At 40.1% G+C, this 22,850-nt stretch overlaps 1 protein-coding gene across 1 annotated transcript in view; it reads left to right on the top strand.

Annotated features, from left to right (window-relative positions):
• The first annotated feature begins 72 nt into the window (after positions 1-72).
• The window catches only part of PLEKHD1 (pleckstrin homology and coiled-coil domain containing D1), a 36,766-nt gene continuing 13,988 nt past the window's right edge, over positions 73-22,850 (top strand). Inside the window, exons 1-5 of the mRNA XM_039324015.1 lie at positions 73-469; positions 11,966-12,059; positions 16,153-16,242; positions 16,863-16,939; positions 21,660-21,751. Of these exons, the coding sequence (XP_039179949.1) occupies positions 321-469; positions 11,966-12,059; positions 16,153-16,242; positions 16,863-16,939; positions 21,660-21,751 (502 nt within the window). The 5' untranslated portion in view covers positions 73-320. The remainder of the gene's footprint in view (positions 470-11,965; positions 12,060-16,152; positions 16,243-16,862; positions 16,940-21,659; positions 21,752-22,850) is intronic.

Here is a 22,850-nt window from a genome sequence, read left to right as displayed (position 1 = left end):
GCCTTGGCTTGTTACACTGAGGGCTCCATCTACTTCATGAAAAAGGTTTTTTCCCCCTGCTTGTCTGGAATGTTCCCTCTCTGTTCAGGGTATCAGGAAGTGAAATGAAACGAGGAGGCTCACATCATCTCTGCATCAGGGAGACAAATATCAAGCACTGGCAGCAGAGTTATTGATTCAGAGCTAAGCCTCACTCTCTCCCCCTCTCTCCCCGACTAAGCAGTTACGCCTTTCTGGTTCATTGCATTTAATCGGATTCCTACAGCTGCAGAGCAGAGGCAGAGAATTAGATTTTTTTTTTTTAAGTCTGCCCCTTAATAATGTTTACTTCAAAATCCAACTCCGTCTCTCCTTCCCCCTCCATGGATCCAACAGATCTGGATGCCTTGGATATCCGCACCAAAGTGCAGCTGTATGGAGTGCTCTGGAAAAGACCGTTTGGGAGACCGTCAGCCAAGTGGTCCAGGAGGTAAGGCAGAAGGTGCCTGGGTAGAAATGCAGAGGCAAAAGCGAAGGGGAGAAGAGAAGGTGATTATAGAGTTCATAATGGGAATGAAAAGCCAGAAAATCTGGGATAGCAATCAGGCTGGGGTTCTGGATAGATAGGATATTAAAATGGCCAGACAGATGAGTTCCAGAATAGAAGAGTACAGTGAAGAAATGGGGCTGTATTAATGTGTAGGTTCCAAATCAGCCTCATCATCACCACCATCATTATTTTGCAACTTTATGGAATCTATTAATTAACAATCTGGGCAATCATAGTTTCTGTGTTGTGGTCCATTTTGTAGACTTGCAAAGACTCTCTGCCTGCAATTCTCTGTACTCTTCAAAGAAGAGGCATAAGTGATCTGATGTTAGGTCAGCTGTATATAAGAGACAGTGACAACTTATGTAGCATTTCCATTTGGATTCCATGCTTTTTTTTTACAGAATGTAGGCTAAGTTGAGATCACCCACTAGGGAAAGTTTAACCATGCAGGAAGGCTCTCTTTGCTTGCTTGTTTGCTTGCTTGCTTGCTGCTTGTTGTGTGAACTTAATTCCAAAGTGCTTTTTTGAAAATGCTAGCTGCCTGATCTAAAGATGTGACACAGTGCCAGCACAACAGGGAGGAGCCAAACTGTTCATGATATCACATGCTATCACTATCTATTCCTACGCACATATTTATCTTGTGCTCATTCTAAGAATTACTGCACAATTTTGTTTCTTAATCACAAAATATTACGAGTTAAGTGCTGAGAAGAAAATGCCATCCCCATAATAAATATCCCATTCCTGAATATAGTTTTGGATTAGTAGCAATGTATGTATTCAGGAGTAAATTATTCTACTGCCTGTTTTCAGAAACATTTAACATACAAGATTTCTTTTTAATCTTCCTGCTACTCTGACCAGTCCTTCTAGAAAAATCTGTCTCTGTGATTCTTCATCTTAAATTCCATGTGCATTGTAGTTACTATATAGCCCAACTCAACATGAAAGCACAGTGAATAAATATAAAGAGAAACTTGGATCAAGGGTTCCTGTGGAGGAAATTCTACTTGCAGGGTTCTTCCATTGAAGCAAAAATAGGAGATAATTTTTTGCTGATCCTCCCTCTGTTTTTCCTTTTGCCTCATCATTCCAGCACAGCATAAAGGAACTGCAGAGAGGAGAACATTGTTCAATAATTTCCCCTTCCTCTCTCCTGTGAAGAACCTTTAAAATTCTATTTCTTGAATTCATCTGTTCAAAAAATGAAATTCTGGATCAATTATTTTATTAAGTATATGTGTTTTATTGCTAATTTGCCCGAGCAAAAGAAGACGAGGTGGGGAAGAGGTAACAGCTCAACATGCACTTCTACTCTCAACGTGTACCTGTGAACTTATGGAAAAGATATTTCAGGCTATGTAAATAGAAATTAGTGGGCCTTCTGCAGCTAAATAGAGACAGAATCCTTCTGAAGCAGAGGAGGTTGAAAGTTGCAAGACTTAGCAAACTGTCGAGAGCCAAACAACTGATTCCTGAATAAATAAGGATAGTGGTAGCTTTTAAAAATGCTTTTCAACCACAGTATGAAGGCATTGTATAGAATAGCATCTCCCCCCACAGACTCCATATGCCTAAAGCACAGTAAAAATGCAAGTCATAAAACAGTTGCAAGGTGAGCAGGTGACCAGAAAAGGCCATTAGCAGATGTCATCTCTTTAAAGAACTAAATATTCTCTGACACTCCTGAGCTGGAGTTCCTCTTCTTAGAGAACTAAATGTTGTATAAAGAAAGCAGGATCTTTTGTCTAGTAAGAAAGTGGCTGTCATCTATGCTCCCCTGAGCTGCCTACTTCCATCAAGCTGGCCCAAATGGAGATGTTGAAATATTCTCTTCAATTCCAGACACACTTTTGTGGAAACTTAAGATCCAAGTACTATAGCAGAGAAAATTCTCATTCTCTGTTGTTAGCCTATGAAGAATAGAAAGGACTTTTAAAAAGAGACCTCTGGTATCATGTGAAGACAATATATTAAAAAAAATGCCTGGAATCTCTATTTTAGTTGTGCTTTCAGCTAATAAATGCATATAGACATGAAATGTAACCAATTTTACTTATGGTACATATAATTTAAGGACTTATTCGCTCAACAACAGTGTGTAGAAGCGGAAAGGATTACTGTCATGGGATGTATGGTTATTCTTTCCTTTTGTTTCACAAATTTACAACAGTGTTAAGTGTTACTAATTTTCACGAAAAGAGACAATAGTCAAGATATTTCACTTTTGCAAGCAAATGTACTATTTGCACAGGGATAATGTGAAGGACAGCAAGCCTCATCAAGGCACATAGCAAGCACAGGGCAGTCTATTATAAATCCAGACAAGGATAGATACAAGTCTATGAAATTCAATGGTGAAAAAAGCAAGGTTCTACATTTAGGCAAGAAAAACCAAATATACAGGTATAGTAGGGGTTACCTTGCTCAATAGTAGTAACTGTGAGAGGGATCTAGTGGACAATCACTTAAATATGAGCCAGCAGTGTGCTGCAGCTGCCCAAAAAGCCAACACAGTGCTGGGCTGCATTAACAGAGGGATAGAATCAAGATCATGTGAAGTGTTAATACCACTTTACAATGCCTTGGTAAGGCCACACTTGGAATACTGCATCCAGTTTTGATCACCACGATGTAAAAAAGATGTTGAGACTCTAGAAAGAGTACAGAGAAGAGCAACAAAGATGATTAGGGGACTGGAGGCTAAAGCATATAAGGAACAGTTGCTGGAATTGGGTATGTCTAGTTTAACGAAGAGAAGGACGAGGGGAGACATGATAGCAGTGTTCCAATATCTCAGGGGCTGCCACAAAGAAGAGGGTGTCAAGCTATTTTCCAAAGCGCCTGAAGGCAGGACAAGAAGCAATGGATGGAAATTAATCAAGGAGAGAAGCAACCTAGAACTAAGGAGAAACTTCCTGATAGTTAGAACAATTAACCAGTGGAACAACCTGCCTTCAGAAGCGGTGAATGCTCCAACATTAGAAGTTTTTAAGAAGAGACTGGACAGCCATTTTTCCGACATGCGATGTCATGTGACGTCGCACAAGGTATTGGGCCAGTTTTACTATTGCTGGCAATGGGATGGGTGCGGCTTCCATGTGATGGATCCGGCCTGGGGGGGGCAGTTTGACACCTCTGGTATTGGGTTTCCTGCCTAAGCAGAGGGTTGGACTAGATAGCCTCCAAGGTCCCTTCCAACTTTATTATTAGTATTATTAGTATTAGTATTATTATTAAGTCCTCTGCTCTCCTCAGCAGAAACCCCATCTGGATGTTGCTCCCATCCTGGCTACTGGCTTCAATGAAAGCCTCTGTCTTAGGCCCACTTGGATGGCAAACTTTTTATTAGGTCTTATGCTGCTCCTTCAATGGGACACACTGAATTGGCATCAAATTCATGTAATAGAAACAAACCCCATTGCCATGCCATTTATTTGGGGGAAAAAAAACCTTAGATACATGTAGAGTGATTTCAATTTAGATGGCAGTAAATATGAAAGGGAGCCTTAAATATTTTGTATAAATATGATTTTGATTTAATTTTCTCCCCCACAAAAGCCATACTGCAGATAATGAGGAGCAAAATATTAAAACTCCCTACCTCTTCCAGAATGGAAGAATGTATGGAAAAATTGATGGAGTTAGCAAAGATGCCCTAATTAACTGTTTTAATCAGAAAAAACTATATATGTCCAGTTTTGTTTTTCCTGCCCAAGGCAGGAAAAAAAAATGAAATTCTGATTTTGGGATTTGCTGATCAATTAAGTTTGTTGTTATAGAAATGACTAATATGTATTAGCTGAAAAAAGATGAAGCTTTTGACCTGCATTTTTATTCTATTGCACTGAAGAAGTTGGAAGTTAATTTTTTCCCCTCTTACCCCACACTTCTTTTTTCCTTCTTTCCATTCCCCATTTCCCTATTATCTTCACTTTCATTTGTCATTTATAGTATGATACTTTTAATAAAATTACATTTTAAAAAATCCTCCTACCCCACATGTCATTGTCTTTGTCTAGATGTTCCCCCTACCACCATTCTTTTTAACTTGCCACACTAAAATTTATTTTGTAATGAATTTCCATGTAATCCCTAGGGAAATGGATGGTTCAAAATGTGATAGATAGATAGATAGATAGATAGATAGATAGATAGATAGATAGATAGATAGATAGATAGATAGATAGATATTTGACTTTCATTGTCTACTAGCTCTCAGGAACTGGAACTATGTAACTACTAGATTGAGGCATTTAGAGAAAAAAGTTTGCATTTAAGCATTGAATTGACCTTTATGAAACTGCTGAAACCTTGTTGAAAGTCAGTGGAAAAATCAGATCTCCCAATGTACAGAATGACTAATATCATACATATTACATAAAATTTAAGAATATGATTCAGTTTTAACATATGAAAAATAAATTACCATAGAATTGTCATTAAAAGAATGATAAGAATCTTTCTCACATTGAATTAAACTACTGGCTCATTTAGTTAATATGGTTAGAAGTAGGCAACCTGATACATTCCTGAGGCTTTGGATTTCAATTCTAGTTGCCCCAATGAACGTAGGCAATGGCAAGAGATTATGAGATTTATAACCTAAAACATTTGGAAGACACCTGTTACCTGTCTTTGGTCCACTCACTTTCCTATCCAACTCTGCAGAAACTCTAACTGAAATGTGTTCTTCTCCACAGGGAGACAAAACTTGGCCCTTTTATGACTGGCTGAGGACTTCTGGGAGTTGAAGTCCACAAGTCATAAAAGGGCCAAGTTTGAAGACCCCTGTCCTACAAAGATATTATACTTTTTTCTAAAAATAGGCACATTCTTTTCTCAGGTCCTCTTAAGAATAATGCATCTAGACTAATTTAAACTCCAGATAATGTGTTAGATTTCAACACCTATAACTCCCAGTCAGTATTGTTTTTATCCAAGGGTTGAAAACCTTTGGTTAACAGAAGTCATACCATTGAAATTTCGCAGCAACTTGCTAATTTTGGCTGCATGGCTTCTTACTGGTATCCTATGGTAAACTAAAGAATATAATGCAAAGGTCACTATACTGTACATCTAAAACAGGAAAATAAAACCCAGGAGCCCCTAAATTTCTCCAAAACTTTTTCACTCACCTACCCGATGTTCTATTATTATCAGCTTATTCTTCTTTTGACCATAATACTAGTGCATGGCAGCAATGCAGTCTTTTATGGACCACCAGATTAGCCAAGAAGCATTTGAATCATTCTTTTTATTGATCTCTTTAGTATTTGAGAAAAATTAATCAAACTTAAATATATATTTAAGAAATCTTCCTTATCTACTTTGTTCAAAGTTTAGGAAAATTTCAACATATTAAAAATCATATCCTTTAAAAAAAATATCAGCATTATAAGTCAATAAAAAGAAGTTTCTGCCTTTTTTAAGGAATACAAGTGACATTCTAAGCTATAGTGAAGAAGGCACTTAGAGAAAGAGCTGATTCTGATGTGACAGAATGCAGAATAACACAGTTGAAGGGACTTTGGAGGTCCTCTGCTCAAGCAGGAAACTCTTTATCTGTGGTGGCAAACCTATAGCACACGTGCCACAGATGGCACACAGAGCCCTCTCTGTGGGCATGCCTGCCGTCGCGCCAGTCCTAGGCCTTCAGCTAGTTTCATAAAACCTTTTCACTTTAGGCCTCTACCACCGTGTGCAAAATAAAAAAGAAGGTTCAATCAATTTCAACTTCTCACAGGAAAAAAAAGATGGAAAAAGTTGGAATTGATTGATTGAACTTTTTAGTCCCACCCAGTCTGTCATTACCATGGCAGCCACGCCCACCCAATGGGCCACGCCCACCCAGCACCCGACAATACATAAGTGGGTTTGGGGTTGCAGTTTGGGCACTCGGTCTCTAAAAGGTTCACCATCACTGCCCTAAGTGGAATTTTTCTCCAATGCAATTTTCCGATGTATTTTACCAGGAAACATAGATAGGGTAGCCAAGAAAGGTCAGTGACCTCTTAACCATACCCAAGCACTCCAAATTTGTTGGCGATGTCCATTTTCCTCTCTGAGTTCATGGTGACCTAACCCTAACAGTAAGTGGAATTTTCCTGTAATGCGATTTTCCCTTGTATTTTACCAAGAAACATAGATAGGGCAGGCTAGAAAAGTCAGTGCCCTCCTAACCGTACCCAAGCACTCCGAATTTGTTGGCAATGTCCATTTTCCTCTCCCAGTTCATGGTGACCTAACCCTAACCCTAAGTGGAATTTAACTCCAATGGGATTTTGCCATGTATTTTACCAGGAAACATAGATAGGGCAGGCTAGAAAAGTCAGTCCCCTCCTAACCATATCCAAGCACTCTGAATTTGTTGGCAATGTCCATTTTGCTCTCCAAGTTCATGGTGACATAACCCTCACCCTAAGTCCGTGGTGGGGAACCTATGGCAAACGTGCCACAGGTGGCACGCAGCTCCCTCTCTGTGGGCACGAGTGCCATCGCCCCAGTCCTAGGCCTTCAGCTGGGTTTTATAAAACCTTTTCGCTTTAGGCCTCCACCGCCATGTGCAAAAAGGAAAGGTTCAATCAATCAATCAATTTCAACTTCTCACGGGAAAAAAAAAGTTTTGCAAAGTTGGAATTGATTGATTGAACTTTTTAGTCTCACCCAGTCTGCGGTTACCACCGCAGCCACGCCCACCCAATGGGCCTCGCCCACCCAATTGGCCACACCCACCTCCACCCGACAATACATACGTGGGTTTTGGGTTGCAGTTTGGGCACTCAGTCTCTAAAAAGTTTGCCATCACTGCCGTATACCATTTGAGACAGATGGTTGTCCAATCTCTTCTTGAAACCTCCAGAACAATCCTGTTTTAATAACTGATAGATTTATTCTACTAGTTGAAAGCAACCAATAGTAGAGAGTAGGAGAGGAAACAGTTCCTTTTGCAAACCTTTTTTTTTTCTTTTCTCTAGGGTAGACAGTCTTGCGGGTTCATCAGTTTTGTGATTTTATTATAAGAGTGTCACCAAACAGCAATGATGTTGACCCAGCTCTAAAACTTGACAAGACTCATCTGTCACAGTTTGACAAGCACTCTGCTAAAATAGTCACAACAGTTCAATGGTTATATAACAGCTGGTACTGATCAATCAGGGGAAGAACAGGAGCAAAACCTATTATAAAGTGATCAATTCTAGGCAATTACAGCTGGAATATAAACAAATGACCCCGATTAGCTATCTTTCTCACCCACAAGCTCATTCCTAGTGCCTGGCTGACGGGTGAAAGTTTGGAATAACAGTAGCTAAAATCTTTTCCTAAATAAGAACTTAGATCCCATAATTGCTGACCTCACTTTCAGTAATTGTGCTTCAACATTTATTGTAGGGAATGTAAAGCTTTAAGTATTAGATTCTGCCTTGTTTATGAGTTCATTGAATTAAATAGAAAACTTCAACATCAAGCTGGGCATCAAAAGTTTGCAAAGATGCTTAGAATCACCCAAGCTGAAGCTTTTTTCCTCCCTAAATTAAATCTCTCTCTTTTCCATTTAATAAGCAGATCTACCAGGCTCACTTATCTGTGGTTTTGTTGCCAAAACGTGTAACAGAAAAGTATGCCATCTCAATTGCTATGTTTGAGATATGGAAAGTCCTAGAGATGCTCTTGTCCCCTTTCTATCAGAATCTATCTCCCAAAGGATGAAAATAATCCCAATTTCAGTTATGTGCATTATTTGGCACTTGGAACCTTTAGAACAGTACAGTGCAAAAGAAAAAAAAAGAATTGTGTGGATCTTAGATAGAAGAATATTAAAGATCTGAGAGTACTTCATTGACTTCTTTTAAGTTTTCAAAGATTTTATAAATGTTAACTAACTAAGCTCAATAATGGCATATGTTAGAAATCATAGCAGCATTTTTTTCTGCAGAAAACAGATTTTCTGAGGGTTGATCACAGAATGTATATATTTTCCTCAACTATGCCAAATGTATATGTAACTCATTTTGTAACAAACAACTCATAGTTCACTCTTGATTTTATAGCATAACGCCCACCTCTACTTTCAGATTGCAAAATTTTGGATGGAAACAAAGAAATATTTAGTAGAAAACTCTTTGCTGCCATCTAATGGTTGTCCAGATTTTTTTGCAGCCCAGATATAGCAGACTTCGTAGCAAATGAAATTATGCAGATATGGATACACAAACTTCTGATTGTGGTTTGTAAAACACTATTGAATAGCAAAGGTTCTGCAGGTGATTCCTCAATGTGGGTGACAAAAAAGTCTCTCTCTCACCCTTGTATACCCATACCTATAGTCATAATGTTTGACATCTCTGAAGATTGCCAATCTTGTGTGCTTGGAGCTTTCTCATTTCGCAAATCTTGGAAGATTTCATGCAGAAACAACATCATCTTTTGTGATTTGGCATTTGGGCAAAATTTTGTTCTTTTAGCTTTTCTTACAAAACATTGAAGACTTGCACAGTCATTTAGAGTTAGGCAGTACCTAAATTTAATTAAATTAATGTGAAGATGCTCTCTGTGTTATAGTGCTTGCATTGCTGACCCCAGAAATATGGGAGAATCTTCAAAAGCTTCAGGGATGATACAGGGCTCCACATATAGAAAAAAGTGGACAAGGGCTGCTCTAGAACCAATGAAAATGTTAGGAATGAAATGTAGTGTCAACTATAGTTTCTGTGCATGAATATCTTAGCAGATGATTTCTGTCCAGGATCAAGTATAGGTGGTGGTCCAGAGGAAGCTGTTCAAAACATTCCATGGTGTTGAGATTGTTGAACTGCCAGTATGAAAAGAAGGGTAAATCTAGGATAATATTCAAAGCATATGTTTGTTATTTCTTTCAAGAAGAAAGCAACCCCTGGATTACCCAGTTTCCAGCTTTGTGAGTACCCAGTCCACAAAGCTTCTGACTCTCAAGATAATTCTTTTGCAAAGTTACTGTTTCAAAAGTAATTTATTTTCCATTGATTTTAAACGTCCATGTATTCTCAGCTTAATGTGCCTATATTACAGAGATGATATTTTGTCTTTGAGATGTGGGAGGTAATTGGTGCTTAGTCATGCCATTGTTGACAGAAATGATTCTGGGTGATTTTATGAGGAAGTTAAAGCAAACCTCACCAGTTCAGGAACTTAAAAGAATAGAAAGGTACCTTTGTTCTGTTTAGACAGGAAATGTTTTCTTTATGCTAAGAGAGTTGCTGAGAATTGGAACTGCTCTGAAATTCGTCTGTAGCTCAGGACAAACACATCTTTTATCTTAACTCCTTTTATGAAAGACATTTCCAGTCTGGATAATTACATTTTGCTTTAGTCTTCCATTCCAAAGACAATGCCAGTAGATTTTAAGATTTATTTTCACATATTTCATTAGCATTCTTACCGCTGAGAAACTAAAGCATTTTTATAAAATAATTTAGACCTTGTTGAAAGAAAAATTTTCATCAGGGTCTATTCCAAGCTGGGAATAAGCAAAATGAGACTGCTTTAGAAAGAAGGTTGTAGTTTATTAAAGAGGAGAGCCAGACAGAAAGATGGCTCTGGGAAAGCTGGCCACATGTAGTAGGGATTGGTGGGTTTTTATACCTTCTTGAGCTTTTGTTTGGAGTTGTTCCTGTGGCATGAACTTTGACCTGAGTCTGAGCGTGCCTTTCTGGTATTCTGATTGTGGTGGGTTAATCCTATTATGTCCTAAAGGTCATATCCTCCTTCCCAGGGGTGTGTGGCTGATGACTATGTCCTGTGTTGGATGTTTTTGGTGTGAGGGATTGTTGATTCTAGGGAATCTTTGTCTTTCTAATCCCATCATCTCTAAGATTCCAGGTGCCAGTCTTTCTGAAAGGATTATGATGCCTGCATTTCTACAGAGCCGGTTTCTGCATGAGGGAGGGAGACTTGGGGCTATTAAGAAAAACTGGGCATGCTTTTCTGCCTTTTTAAGATCCTTTGAGGAAATATTATATTCTGTCCTTTTTAATATTTCCTTCTCTGGCAGGGGGGCTGATTTCCCATAACCTCATTATATATTTGGTACATTATGTACAATATGTCTTCAGTGGTGGGATTCAAATATGTGAACAACCGGTTCTCTGTGTGGATGCTGCTTCCAGAAGTCCATTCTGGGCCTGGGCAACAAAAAATTAGCTACCAGTTCTGCCGAACTGGTGCGAACTGGCTGAATCCTACCACTGGTCTTCAGTGAATATTGTTTGTACATGTATAATGGCTAGAATGAATCATTACACTGAAAAGTACAAAGGAGTACATTTATATTTACTCCCTGAGATATAACTACTAAGTTGAATTTGATGATGTGAAGAATCTTCTCACATATCACCAAGTACACAACACTGATATGTTTTAGCATTTCTTTTTAAAGAAATTCACCTCTTTACAGTGACTTTACCCAGCCATTAATTCTCCCAATACAGGTAGTCCTCAGTCACCACAGTTGGGACCAGCAACTCCACTGCTAAGCTCCACAGACACTAATCACGTGACTGTGACAGGCTTACAACTTCACTTTCACTTTGCTCATTAAGCAAAGCAATTTTACTTCTGCCTTCTGTATTTACTCTGTTTGTTACAAGCTAGTTCAGAAATACACAAATGGCAGTCGTGATCACTGAAAGGGTCATAAATGCAAGGAAGGGTGGGAAGCTTTGGTTTTTTTTAGCACTGTTGCAACTTCAAATGGTTGTAAAACAAAGCAGCCAGTAATCAAAGCAGCCAGTATACCTTTTTAATTGTTTTTCTTTGAGAAGGAGTTGAACATTTTTAACTCCTTCCAAATTTTCTATAATGGGAACTGATATAGAAGGCATTTTTAACAAATAAATATTTAAAAGTACCACATTACGTTTTTCCCCAAGATTCAGTGTGTGATAGTACAGATATATGTAATTTTTCTGGAATTGGCGTAGAGGCGGCAAAATTTAGACTTGAAAAAATGCTGAAAAGGTAATTCAACTATCTTCTTTTAGGCTTAAGAATGGAAATCAATGGATTATAATCACTACAGTACAAAATAGGATGTGCAGGGAACTCAGTAAAAGACAAGTTTCCTCAAAATGAAATTAGTAGAATAGCAAAAGATATTATTTTAAAAAGGGCTAGACTTATGTAAAGGCCAATTCATACCCATTTAGGTACATCAACACTTTCTACTACATCAGGGGTCTTCAAACTTGGCCCTTTTATGACTTGTGGACTTCAACTCCCAGAATTCCCCAGCCAGCCTGGCTGAGGAATTCTGGGAGTTGAAGTCCACAAGTCATAAAAGGGCCAAGTTTCAAGACCCCTGTACTACACTGTGGACGGTGGTAACTACCGGTACATGTTACCATTGCCTGTTGGAGAATTAAAATTTTACATAAAGAAATATTTCTTTTTCAGATTCTTTATCATCAAGGAAAGTTTTCTGCTTTACTATGCTGAGAGTGAAAAGAAGAACTTTGAAAGTAATCGGTACTTCAATATCCATCCAAAGGTTAGCAACACCTCCAAAGACATTCAGATAAGAGTCTTGTTAGAAGGAAGTCTAGAATGATCAGATTTCTGCTTCACAGTATATATATTTGTGTACTTAAAATGAACTTTAAAAAAAAATTAAATGAACCTGCATAACCTGGAAAATAAACAATCAAATATAGCATGCACTTTTAATCCCCTTGAAATCCAAATTGCCTTTTCCTTGTTCAGCTGCCAAAAAGCCTTGAAGTTGTGGCATTTCAGAAAACATTTGAGGACAACTAGGATTGCGTGGGGCCATCTGGAGTGATTATTTTGATTGACTGATTGATTCTATTTTAATGATAATTGTTGCTTGACATAAGCAACTCAGAGCAACTGAGCAGCACATAGGTTCAGTAGGTAAATAAATACAGATAGTCCTCCATTAAAAACCATTCATTCAGCAACTGTTCAAAGTTATAGTGGCCCTGAATGACACCTATAGCCAATCCTCAAAACTGCAGCCATCACAGCATCCCCACAATCACATGATTGTAATTTGGGTGCTTGGCAACCAGCTCACAATTATGATGGTTGCAGCTTCCCATGGTCACATGAGCAGTATTGTGACCTACACAACAAGCAAAATCGATGGGTAAGTCAGCACAAGATTTGTTTAAAGAGCTGTGGTGGTGCAATGGTTAGAATGCAGTATTGCAGGCTAACTCTGCATTTTCACTGCCAGCAATTCTATTCTGACCTGCTCAAGGTTGACTCAGCCTTCCATCCTTCCGGGGTTGATGAAATGAGGACTCAGATTGTTGGGGGCAATACATTGACTCTGTCAACTGCTTAGAGAGAGCTATAAAAGCACTATGAAGTGGTATAAATCAGCGGTTCTCAACCTATGGGTCGCGACCCCATTTGGGGTCGATCGATTATTTCACGGGGGTTGCCAAGCAAGGCTGTCCGCCATTTTTTTCCCCTTTTCCGGTGGGTGCCTTACCTCCCTTGGTCTGGGCCAGCTGGTGGCCCAGCCGATGGTCGGCCTGCTCCATCTCTGCCGCTTGCCAGCTACGCCTCAGCCGGCACAGGGGGTGGCACCACGCATGCGTGGCGCTCCTGGGCAGGGAAAGTCCTCGACTTACGACCAGTTGGGTAGTCCTCGACTTACGATCGGTTTAGTCCTCGACTTATGACCAGTTTAGTCCTCAACTTATGACTGGTTTAGTCCTCGACCTACGACCGGTTGGGGGTCGCGGCATTAAAAAGGTTGAGAACTACTGGTCTAAATGGTATGCTAATGCTTAACATCCGGAACTGGAACTACTGGAATTTGCTATCATAAGTCAATGCAGTCATGTGATATCATACTTTATAACTGTAGCAAGAGAGTTCCTGATCCCAATTACTGTCATTAACCAGGAACTTCCTGTAAGTAAATAAAGCTGCTCCATTCTATACTTCTTATTCTTGTAAGTTTACTCCTTTTCTGAACACCCTGAATATTAGGTATCTCAGAAACAAAAGACATCTGTGGGGCTATGCATTCAGAGTGGACTGGCTTAAGGCTTCTCACTTTGTTTTTATTCAGAAACTCAGTAATAATTCATGGAGGTGATTATGCACTTATGCCTTTAAATAAAAAAGTGCCCCTAAATGTAGCAGTATATGCTTAGCCTGGGAACCGAGTTTACAGTTCTCTGGGTGTGCTTCTGTTGTTCCCCAAGCTTTCTTCTTTTTACCCCTCTCATTTAGAAAACAGGCAACCTCCGTGTATTTTCTGTCTTTATGTTTAATTGACAGTCAGAAGTACTTTTCATCTACACCTTGTAACTTAAGAGATTTACCAGCTGATCCTGATCTATGCTCTACTGCTTCCATAGCATTCTTTTAGATACATTTTATAGTTTGTTGTTTAATAGATTTTTTTTTAAAAAAAAAAAACATCTTTACTACTGGCATTTTAGTAGAAACACCAGTACAAATTATCACATGTTTATATTTTTATATAAAATATCGTTATCACAGCAAGCTTTAGACTTTAAAGACTTCTTTCTCCTCAGTGCGGTTAAGGATATACAACATGATTTTCACCAGTTCCACATTCTCCTGTAGTATCTCATGCCAAATTTGGATCAAGGCAGGTTTCAGAAGGCTATAGATGGGCTAATAAATCCACGGAAATCCCTTCCTTCTTCTTTTGCCAATCATGAGCATTTTGCTGATGGGAAATGTTCATGATTCAGCTCGTTTGAAATAAGCACAAAGCAAACCAAGCAAATTTTTCATAGAAGATGAAATATCTTTGACCATCCAGTTCTTGTGCCATGGTGAAGGTTCTGATAAAGAGAAATATCTTCACTGGCACTGGGGGGAAATGCAGGTGGCTCTAGAGCAGTGGTTCTCAACCTGTGGGTCGGGACCCCATTTGGGGTCGAACGACCATTTCACGGGGGTCGCCAAACAACGCAGTCTGCCATTTTTTTCCCTTTTTCCTTAGCTGTGCTACTCCCTTTTATTCTATTGGCTTTTGAAAGCCAATAGAATAGACTCTCTTGAATAGAGTCTAATTCTATTGACTTTCAAAAGCCAATAGGAATTGTCCAGGCTGTCTCTGCCCTGCTGAGCCTGCCAAAAGTCCCATTCTGCAAACGGTGCTGCACCAGTTTAGTAGTCCTCGACTTACGACCGGTTGAGTAGTCCTCGACTTACGACCGGTTGGGGGGTCACGACATTAAAAAGGTTGAGAACCACTGCTCTAGATAAGCCACCTTAAGAGTATTCCAGCAATAGGATGCCACGCTTGAAGAGTTTCTGTTCTCTCAGGGTGATAAACTATGTTTAGTTAATGTAACTGGCCCAAATATATGATCTATCTGCTGAATTGGTCATTAATTGAAATGTTGAAGAAATTTTAAAAGAATGGACACCATGAAGAAATACATTCCAATAGATAGAGGTGGCTAGTACATGGAAAACAGTGGCCAAACACTCACTATTGAAGAGCTTACAACTGGCAACAACGTGTTTGAATTATTTGTACTCCTTTTTCTTTTTGGAAGAGGTTTCTTGTCAGGGAAGCTAAGAGAGCTTCCAGACAAAGTCTTTATGTAAGCAACCCTCCTCATTTACAGCAGAGGACGATGATAACTTTCAGTCATTACCAGCTTATGACTTTTATCATTTCCACTTATTTTCTTTTCATAATACCAACCTATAGGAAGAAAGGAGAAAATAAACTCACAGAGTTCAGTATTCAGTCAGACAAAGATAGAACTGTCTGGAAATATCTTCCTTTAATAAGCCTTATTTTCTTTCAGATAATTTTCTTTACAAAGTACCTCACATTGTGGAGGTGTTGTAGCCAAGAGTGTGTTAGTATCTGTGAACTAAGTGAACCTTGAACCTGAGGTACAGCAAGTCCCGGGGTTAAGAAAGAGTTCTGTTCCTAACTCTATCCTTAAGTTGAATGTGTATGTAAATTGGAACAGGTTATTTAGTCAAATGTTTGTCTTATTATGTAGTCAGAAAAATACAGGAGCATACTATTACTCAAAATGGACAAAAAGAGGACAGCATTCAATGGTTCTTGAAAGCATTATATGGCTGCAGCAGTTCCTCAGCTAAAGAAAGAGGAACGCTGTCCTCTTTTTGTCCATTTTGAGTACACAATGAGCTACACAATGTCTCCATGAGTGTCACAGAATAGTGCATGCTGCACAGTATATTAAACAAGCATGCACTATTCTGTGACACTCATGGAGACATTGTGTAGCTTCAGTGGTTCATTGATTTGCAGGGGGTGGAGGATATGTCCCATCTGCCTTTTCAAGTCAGATCTTGTTGCCGGTCAGTCACTCAGCCAGAATTGCTCCAAATGATGAGATAGGCGGTATATTAAATAAATAAATAAATAAATAAATTTGCCATTTTGAGTACCACAGTCAGCCCATTTATAACTACTAAGGGCTGTTTATAAGCCGGAGATATATAAGACTTCCTGTATATATGTATCTGTTAGCTCTATGAGGATGCCCATCTCTCAATCTTATCTAGGTCTAATTGCATCATGTCACTTCTCACTGGTGATTTTAACCAATTGTCTGAAATCTTTGGTGCCTCCTCAGGGTGTCATACCTCTTGGTGGTTGCATCGTAGAAGCCAAAGAAGAATCCAATATGCCTTATGCAATGAAAATCTCTCACGAGGACTTCCATGTAAAGTGATTTTTTTTTTCTTGTTCCACTTAATAGATTTTAATACTGCACCAAGTTGCTAATTAGAGAGTAAAGAAGTAGATGGCCCAACATATGCATGCAGCGGAGATGCTCAAGCAGCAAAACACTGCACCATCACTGGAGGTTTTTAAAAAAAGACTGGACCACCGTTTGTCCATAATGGTATAGAGTCTCCTCCATAAGCAGGGGGCTGGACTAGAAGACCTCCAAGGTCCCTTCCAACTCAGTTATTCTGTTCATCTGATTTCCCTTTGATAGTTTATTCACATAAGTGTAACAGCCAGTAAAGGGAACTATTATCTGTGACATTAGAAGTCCCTAAGATTTTTCATTTGTTTGTAGACCATCACTTTCATTGGTTAACTTTCCTTACTGCTTTCCAGGGATCAAGGCAAATTGTTCTTGCAACATTTATTATTCCCAGTATTACTCTGGGAAAGTCATGCAAGTAAAATGATATATGTATTCCCAGATAGTCTTCCTTTTGTAATAGTAGTGGTTGTTTGTTTTTCCCTTTGATGAGCTGTGTTTACTTCCTCAAGAGAAACTGCTCCCAGTTTCTCTTGAGGAAAAGATGATGTTTATGATTATTTTTTTAGGGCAACATTGTACTAGCAGCAGAATCAGCTTATGAGCAAACCCAGTGGTTGGAGATGCTTCAAGAGTCTGGAAAAGTGTAAGTGTGCATGCATTCACTCCATTTTACTTGTCTTGATTTTGAATGGCATTCAAGCCACCATTACTTTTATTTTGGAGTTCTCATGGTCAAAAGGCATTGTGCAGTATGGTGGCTTGGATGCCTCTTCCTTTAGCGTTTTTTTCCCCCTTAAAAATAGCCTCTCAGGATAGAGAGAAGATGGGAGGATTATAAATGGAGAGTGACAACATGAAAGTTCAGTGTAAGCAATGCCTGGAAGTGCTCTTTGGTTTTGCAAATATTTTGGTTAATATATACAGTTTAATCCCACAAGAATTAGTACCCTAGAAGAATTCACCATGGAGAACTTCCAATAAGCTTTGCTTTTGCTGATCCCACTTATTTTATCTGCTTCTCAGGATACACAGGGGTAGAGCGCATTATTTATCACTGCTTTTGTTGCTGCTGTTACTATTAAAAAAATAAGGTTGCCCAACTCCATTGTAACTCTGGGTAGCACATAATCACTTTTAGACATACAGTATGCTTTATTCTCCCAACAAAATCAACAGAATTGTGTATGAATTGCCTAGGGTTGTGGACTTGATTTTAAGAATGTATTGGATGCCCAACTTGGTAAATGCTTAATGACTAGATAATATTCACATTGTTCTAAGTAGAACCAATTAATAAGCAAAAAACTAATATCCTAATCAAGGAACTACCAAGGAGAAATCCACACCATCATCAACACTGGCAGAGCAACCTACTGCACATAAATTGGAAGCAAACGCCACAATCACTAGCACTGACGGTAATGAAACTTCTATAAGCAAACAACCAGACTCAGAGAGCATCAAGGACTCCACAATTCAACCTTGAGCTACATATATTATCTTCTGCATGAATCAGATGTTACTGTGTCTCTGCCCTCTCTATTAATATTTTGTTTCCCCAGTTCTTTTCAGATTTGTTACCTCCCAAGACCTCTCTGTTGCTGATATCAACTTGTCTTTAGGTTTCCACCAAATAGAGAGAACCAATCTGGCCTAGTGGTTAAGGTACTTAGCTAGACAGTGGGAGTCTGTCAGTTCTAGGCCTGCCTTAGCCATGAAAGCCAAGCTGGGTGACTTTGGGCCAATCTCTCTCAGCCCAACCCACCTCATAGGGTTGTTGTTGGGCAAATAGGAGGAGGAAGATGTGTTAGGTATGTTTGCCATCTTGAGTTATTTGTAAAAATAATAAAGGCAGATGAAATAAATACATAATGGAGGGAAGATAGCAGAACACCCTTTTAGTTGAGGCTTTGGATTTGTAGCTGTTTGGCATTTCTCCTCTATTTGTCAATTTCAATGTTCCCCCTCCCACAAGTATGTAAGAAAGCACATTGTCCATGGGCTAGTGCCAGAGGTAGGCAACCTTGGCTCTTTTATGACTCGTGGACTTCAACTCCCAGAATTTCTGAATGAATGAATTCTGGGAGTTGAAGTCCACGAGTCATAAAAAAGCCAAGGTTGCCTATCCCTGGGCTAGTCCATTTCAATTCTTCTAGAGGACCTAGCGGATTGTACATTGATGGCAGGAATTCCCTCCTCTCTGAAATTCTTTCAGCCCTTCTGTATTCCATAGATTTTTAAAAAAAAATTTCAACTATTTTAATTTTAGGAAATGTGCAAATATGATGTAAAAAGAAGGTCAAACAAGCCAGCTGAGAAAGGTTAGGCAGAGCTCAGAAGTGAAAACCTTCTGCTTCTGATTAGCAAAGTTTTCCTTTCTGGCTTCTGATATGTTGAAAGCAGATGGCAGAACGCCAAGGAGCAAGCCAGTGCCATGGCCTATGGAAGGGCACACACGTACATATCTGAACAACACACTTGAGCAACAATTGAGGGTTAACAATTCAGTGAAGGCAGGAGAAAGATTGCTAATGGAGATCAGAGGCAGCAAATGTTATGCTGGCCTTGTCGTGACTCAGGAATGACTAAATATCATTTTAACTCAGCAGTGGGGAAAGGTTGCTAGGAAAGAGATGTCATTCTGAAGAGAAACTGTGGGATGGAGCCTGCATTAGTTTCTTTCCCTAACATGTTACATCTGACACCCAGGCAGCCACTTAAAATGCATTTCCTAGATCCCATGGAATGCAATGGGACTGACTTCTGGGTGAATGTGTGCCAGGCTGAAAACTCCTCTCTGCCTATATGAAATGTCAACTTTGACTCAGGCTTATTGTCTTGATTAGGAACCTTTTCCCACTTGAATCTGGCTATATCATTTATTTTCTGCCATGTCCCTATGACCTTGCCTTTATATGATCCCCAGCCTATGCACGAGACAAGCCCAAATCATTCTCATCTGTGTCCCTGTAAACCCACCCACCCCCATTCTGCTATCATCCAACAGCAACCTCATGATATATGACATTAATTAGGCTTATCACTGTTGTTTTGGAGGGAGATTAGATGCCTAGAACAGTGATGGTGAACCTTTTAGTGACCAAGTGCCCAAAAACTGGCCCCGCACCCATTCCGCCCCCTGCCCTGCCCCTGCTCCGCCCCCTATCTTGTGCCCTGCCTGCCCGCAGGGCCACTCACCACCTCCAGAGCTCGCCGCAGATCACCCAAGCAGCCCAGCAGCGCTATGGTGGTCAGGCCCTCTGCCCGCGCCCTGCAGCATCAACTGTGCACAATGGGGTGTGAGGGCAGAGTCTGGTCTACACTGTCTGGCTGCCATGTCCTTGGCTGCGCTGCTCTGGATGGGCCATGCTCAGGGGCGACTCTCCTTCAGGTGGGCTGCTGGAGAGAAGGGGGTCACAGGGGGAGGCGAGGCTAGGGCATGTGTGCCCACAGAGAGGGCTCCGAGTGCCGCCTCTGGCACCTGTGCCATAGGTTCGCCACCACTGGCCTAGAACAATGGGACTAGAAGCAATGGGGATGGTCAGTTTTCTTCTTGAATGGTTTTCTGTCACTTCAAGGCTGGGTGATGATACTCCTTTCAACAGTGGGAAAAGCTCCATGTCAAATGGATATCTGCCTTGAACAAGCGGGAGGAGAGTCAGAAGGAGCTGTTCAGTTCAAGGGCTCTTGACTCCTGTCATCTATCTTCAGCTAAAAACGGAGAACTTAATTTAGAAGAGGAATATTGTAACCAGAATGAATGGAAGTACTGATCCCATCAAAAAGGAAGTGTGCAGTAAAGGGCCCCAAATAGTCAGCCAATAGGGTATTCTTAAAACAACTTTGAATTTCTCGTTGATAGAAAGCTTATGGAAAAGGGTCAGGCTACACATTCAGCTAATCACATATTTTTTTCCCCATTAAATGCAATGTTGTACTTCCCAAATTGCCAGCTCTGCAGGAGAAAGCCATCCACACTGGTGTCCTAATGTGGGAGGTTAAGAGGGGAGCGCTCACCTTTTGTCTCTGCTACAGTACTAGTTTTGCTCTTTGGGTTGCCATTGTTTTCCACAGGAACTTTTGGGGTAAGGCTAATTAACATGTAGATGGACTTAAATGGAGAGTACAAGCGCACAAACAATAGATGATACTCTCTTACTGTGGTGGAATGTAGTGCAGATTCACAGGAGGGAGGGGGGGTCTTTCCCAAGGAGCAAAGGTAGAGTGCTTTAGTCTGGCAAAATTCCTGATTATAGGCCGGCAATAATAAGTTACTCTGGAGTAATTCCTCATGTCATTAACTATCTTCTACGAATCTACATGGTTTGCTCTGTCCTGCTCAACTTCTTTCATCTCCTCCCACCTGGGCTTCAAGGCAAAAGCACGGAGGAGCATCTTTACTGCCTGGTACAGCTTAAAATAGCTTTGAAGAATTGCTTCAGCAGTCATGCAGTTGTTTAGTTAAAGAGGGTAGCTTGACTGTGAAGGTCAAGAACATTCTGAAAAATGTGGCTTCGGTAGGATTGCGGGAGCCAGCTAACCATCTGTGACAGAGCTGAGCCGAAAGATCTATCTCCCTTTTTATTGTACTCTTAACTTGGAGAGAGAACAGAATAGGAGTTAAATATCTTTCACCCCCTCACACAACTGAGTAAATGTATGCCAGCCAATTATATCCCAATGCAGCAGTCATTTGGGAGTTCTTCCAACATTCAGTATATGGGGGGGGGGGGAATCCATCTTGAGCTTCCATACTTGCCTGCAACATAAATCTGGGTTCTGCAGCCATCTAATGTGGAGCCTGCCCTAAATCCTTAGTGTCCTGCTCCATATGCACGTTAGGATTCCCAAATTCCATTTTGCAGACTGGCAAGAAATGGAAGCAATTTGCACCCCACGTTGAACAATTTTATAGTATTGAATATCTAAGTACCATATAATAGAGTTCCAGTGAAACATGAGAATTGTGGTGCATGACTCGGTTTGGGAGGGTTTGGAGCTCCAGGTAACAAGAGGCAGAGTCTGGGCCAATATATTGAAAGAGAAAATTAAAGTAATGCTATGAATTACACAGGCACTCTGTTGTTATGGCCCTTTTATTCTTTGGAGGGAAATGAGTTCCATGTTCCTTTATGGTGCTGGTTATTTTCACTTTCTCCCACTTTATCTGTTCAACTGAATAGTACAAAAAGAAGGCAAGATTACCAGCTGTTTTCAAAGTTATTTTCCTTTGTCTGGGGGGAGAACATGAAAGAAAGACCCCCCCTCCTCGTTTGACACCTAGGAAAGGAGGGGGGGAGGAAGAAAGAGAAAAGGAGGCTGTTTTAATTCTTTGATTTCTTTTTCTGTTCCCTTTTTTAAAGGACCTGGAGAAATGCTCAGCTGGGTGAAGCGATGATTGAGAGCCTTGAAGCTCAGGGACTACAACTGGCCAAAGAGAAACAGGAATATTTAGGTTGGAACTAACAGCAGCAATAAATTTAAAGATTATTATCATCTGTACATGAATGCATTAAATAGGGCAACACAGAGCTTCAGATGCAAAGGCAAAAGGTAGTCCAGGGCGCCCAGAGAGTTTCTCACAGACTTGTCTCTGGAATCACTCTGCAATTATAGAGAACAGTCAGGTAGCCCCAGGTGAGACTCCAGAGAGCTGCAGAAAGGAGCCATCTTGGGCATCCCTTCAAAACCTAAGCACCTTTTTCCTTTGAATCCAAAGAGCTTCGGAGCCTTAAAATGAGGCTATGAAAATGGGCAATGAAGCTGATGATGCCCTCTCTAAAGACTCCTAACCATGTGAATTAAGATCTGTCAAGAGACATAACTACATTAGGCTGAGTTCTCCATAGAATGATTATGCCTCTCTATACAGTGCAATCTGGGTTCCAGATCTTCCTCAAGTGCTGTAACTTGGTTAAGTGCTGTAACTTTTATAGAGCAGTCTTCCCTAACCTGGCTTCACAAGCTGGCTCTGAATTTTAGGAGCTGCTATTTCATACTGGAGAATTGGAAGGCTGGTGCAGGCCTTCCTGTCAGTTCAGAGGGACTGGAAATGAAAGGGAGAGAACTACATATCTGAGGAAAACTTCAGTATATGTGACATGAGCTACTTAAGTAAGGTCTTCCTGGAGCCCTCCAGAGGGTTTATACTACAGCTCCAGACAACATGGACAGTCATAAGGATGATGGGAATTGTAGTTAAAAAATCTCTGGAGAGAAATCAGATTGCAACATTCTGGTAAGTCCCACAGAGCAATCTTTTATAGCTTCTGAGAGAGATTGGCTTTTTGGTATCTTTAAGCTGGTATAACTAATAACCTTAATTACGCAGCATGAGTTAATGAAGCCAAACAAAAGGAGGACAAAGTTAATGAGAATCTTAGGAATGCAGATGGTTTCCATAATCTAAGACAGTCTCCTATTTCCAATTAAAGCCTTCATGTGAAATAAAAAAAACTTGTGTAGGAAAAAACAATTAGAAGGTTGTACAATCAATACTCCCCAATATGTATCTGTCCCCTTGCTTCATATTTTCTCTTGTATTTGAACTCCAA

The sequence above is a fragment of the Crotalus tigris genome, unplaced genomic scaffold (assembly GCF_016545835.1).
Source record: "Crotalus tigris isolate CLP2741 ecotype Arizona unplaced genomic scaffold, ASM1654583v1 scf7180000024291.2576520, whole genome shotgun sequence".
NCBI lineage: Eukaryota > Metazoa > Chordata > Lepidosauria > Squamata > Viperidae > Crotalus > Crotalus tigris.
The sequence above is the reverse complement of the archived record's forward strand: the minus strand, read 5'-3'. Positions and strand labels throughout refer to the sequence as shown.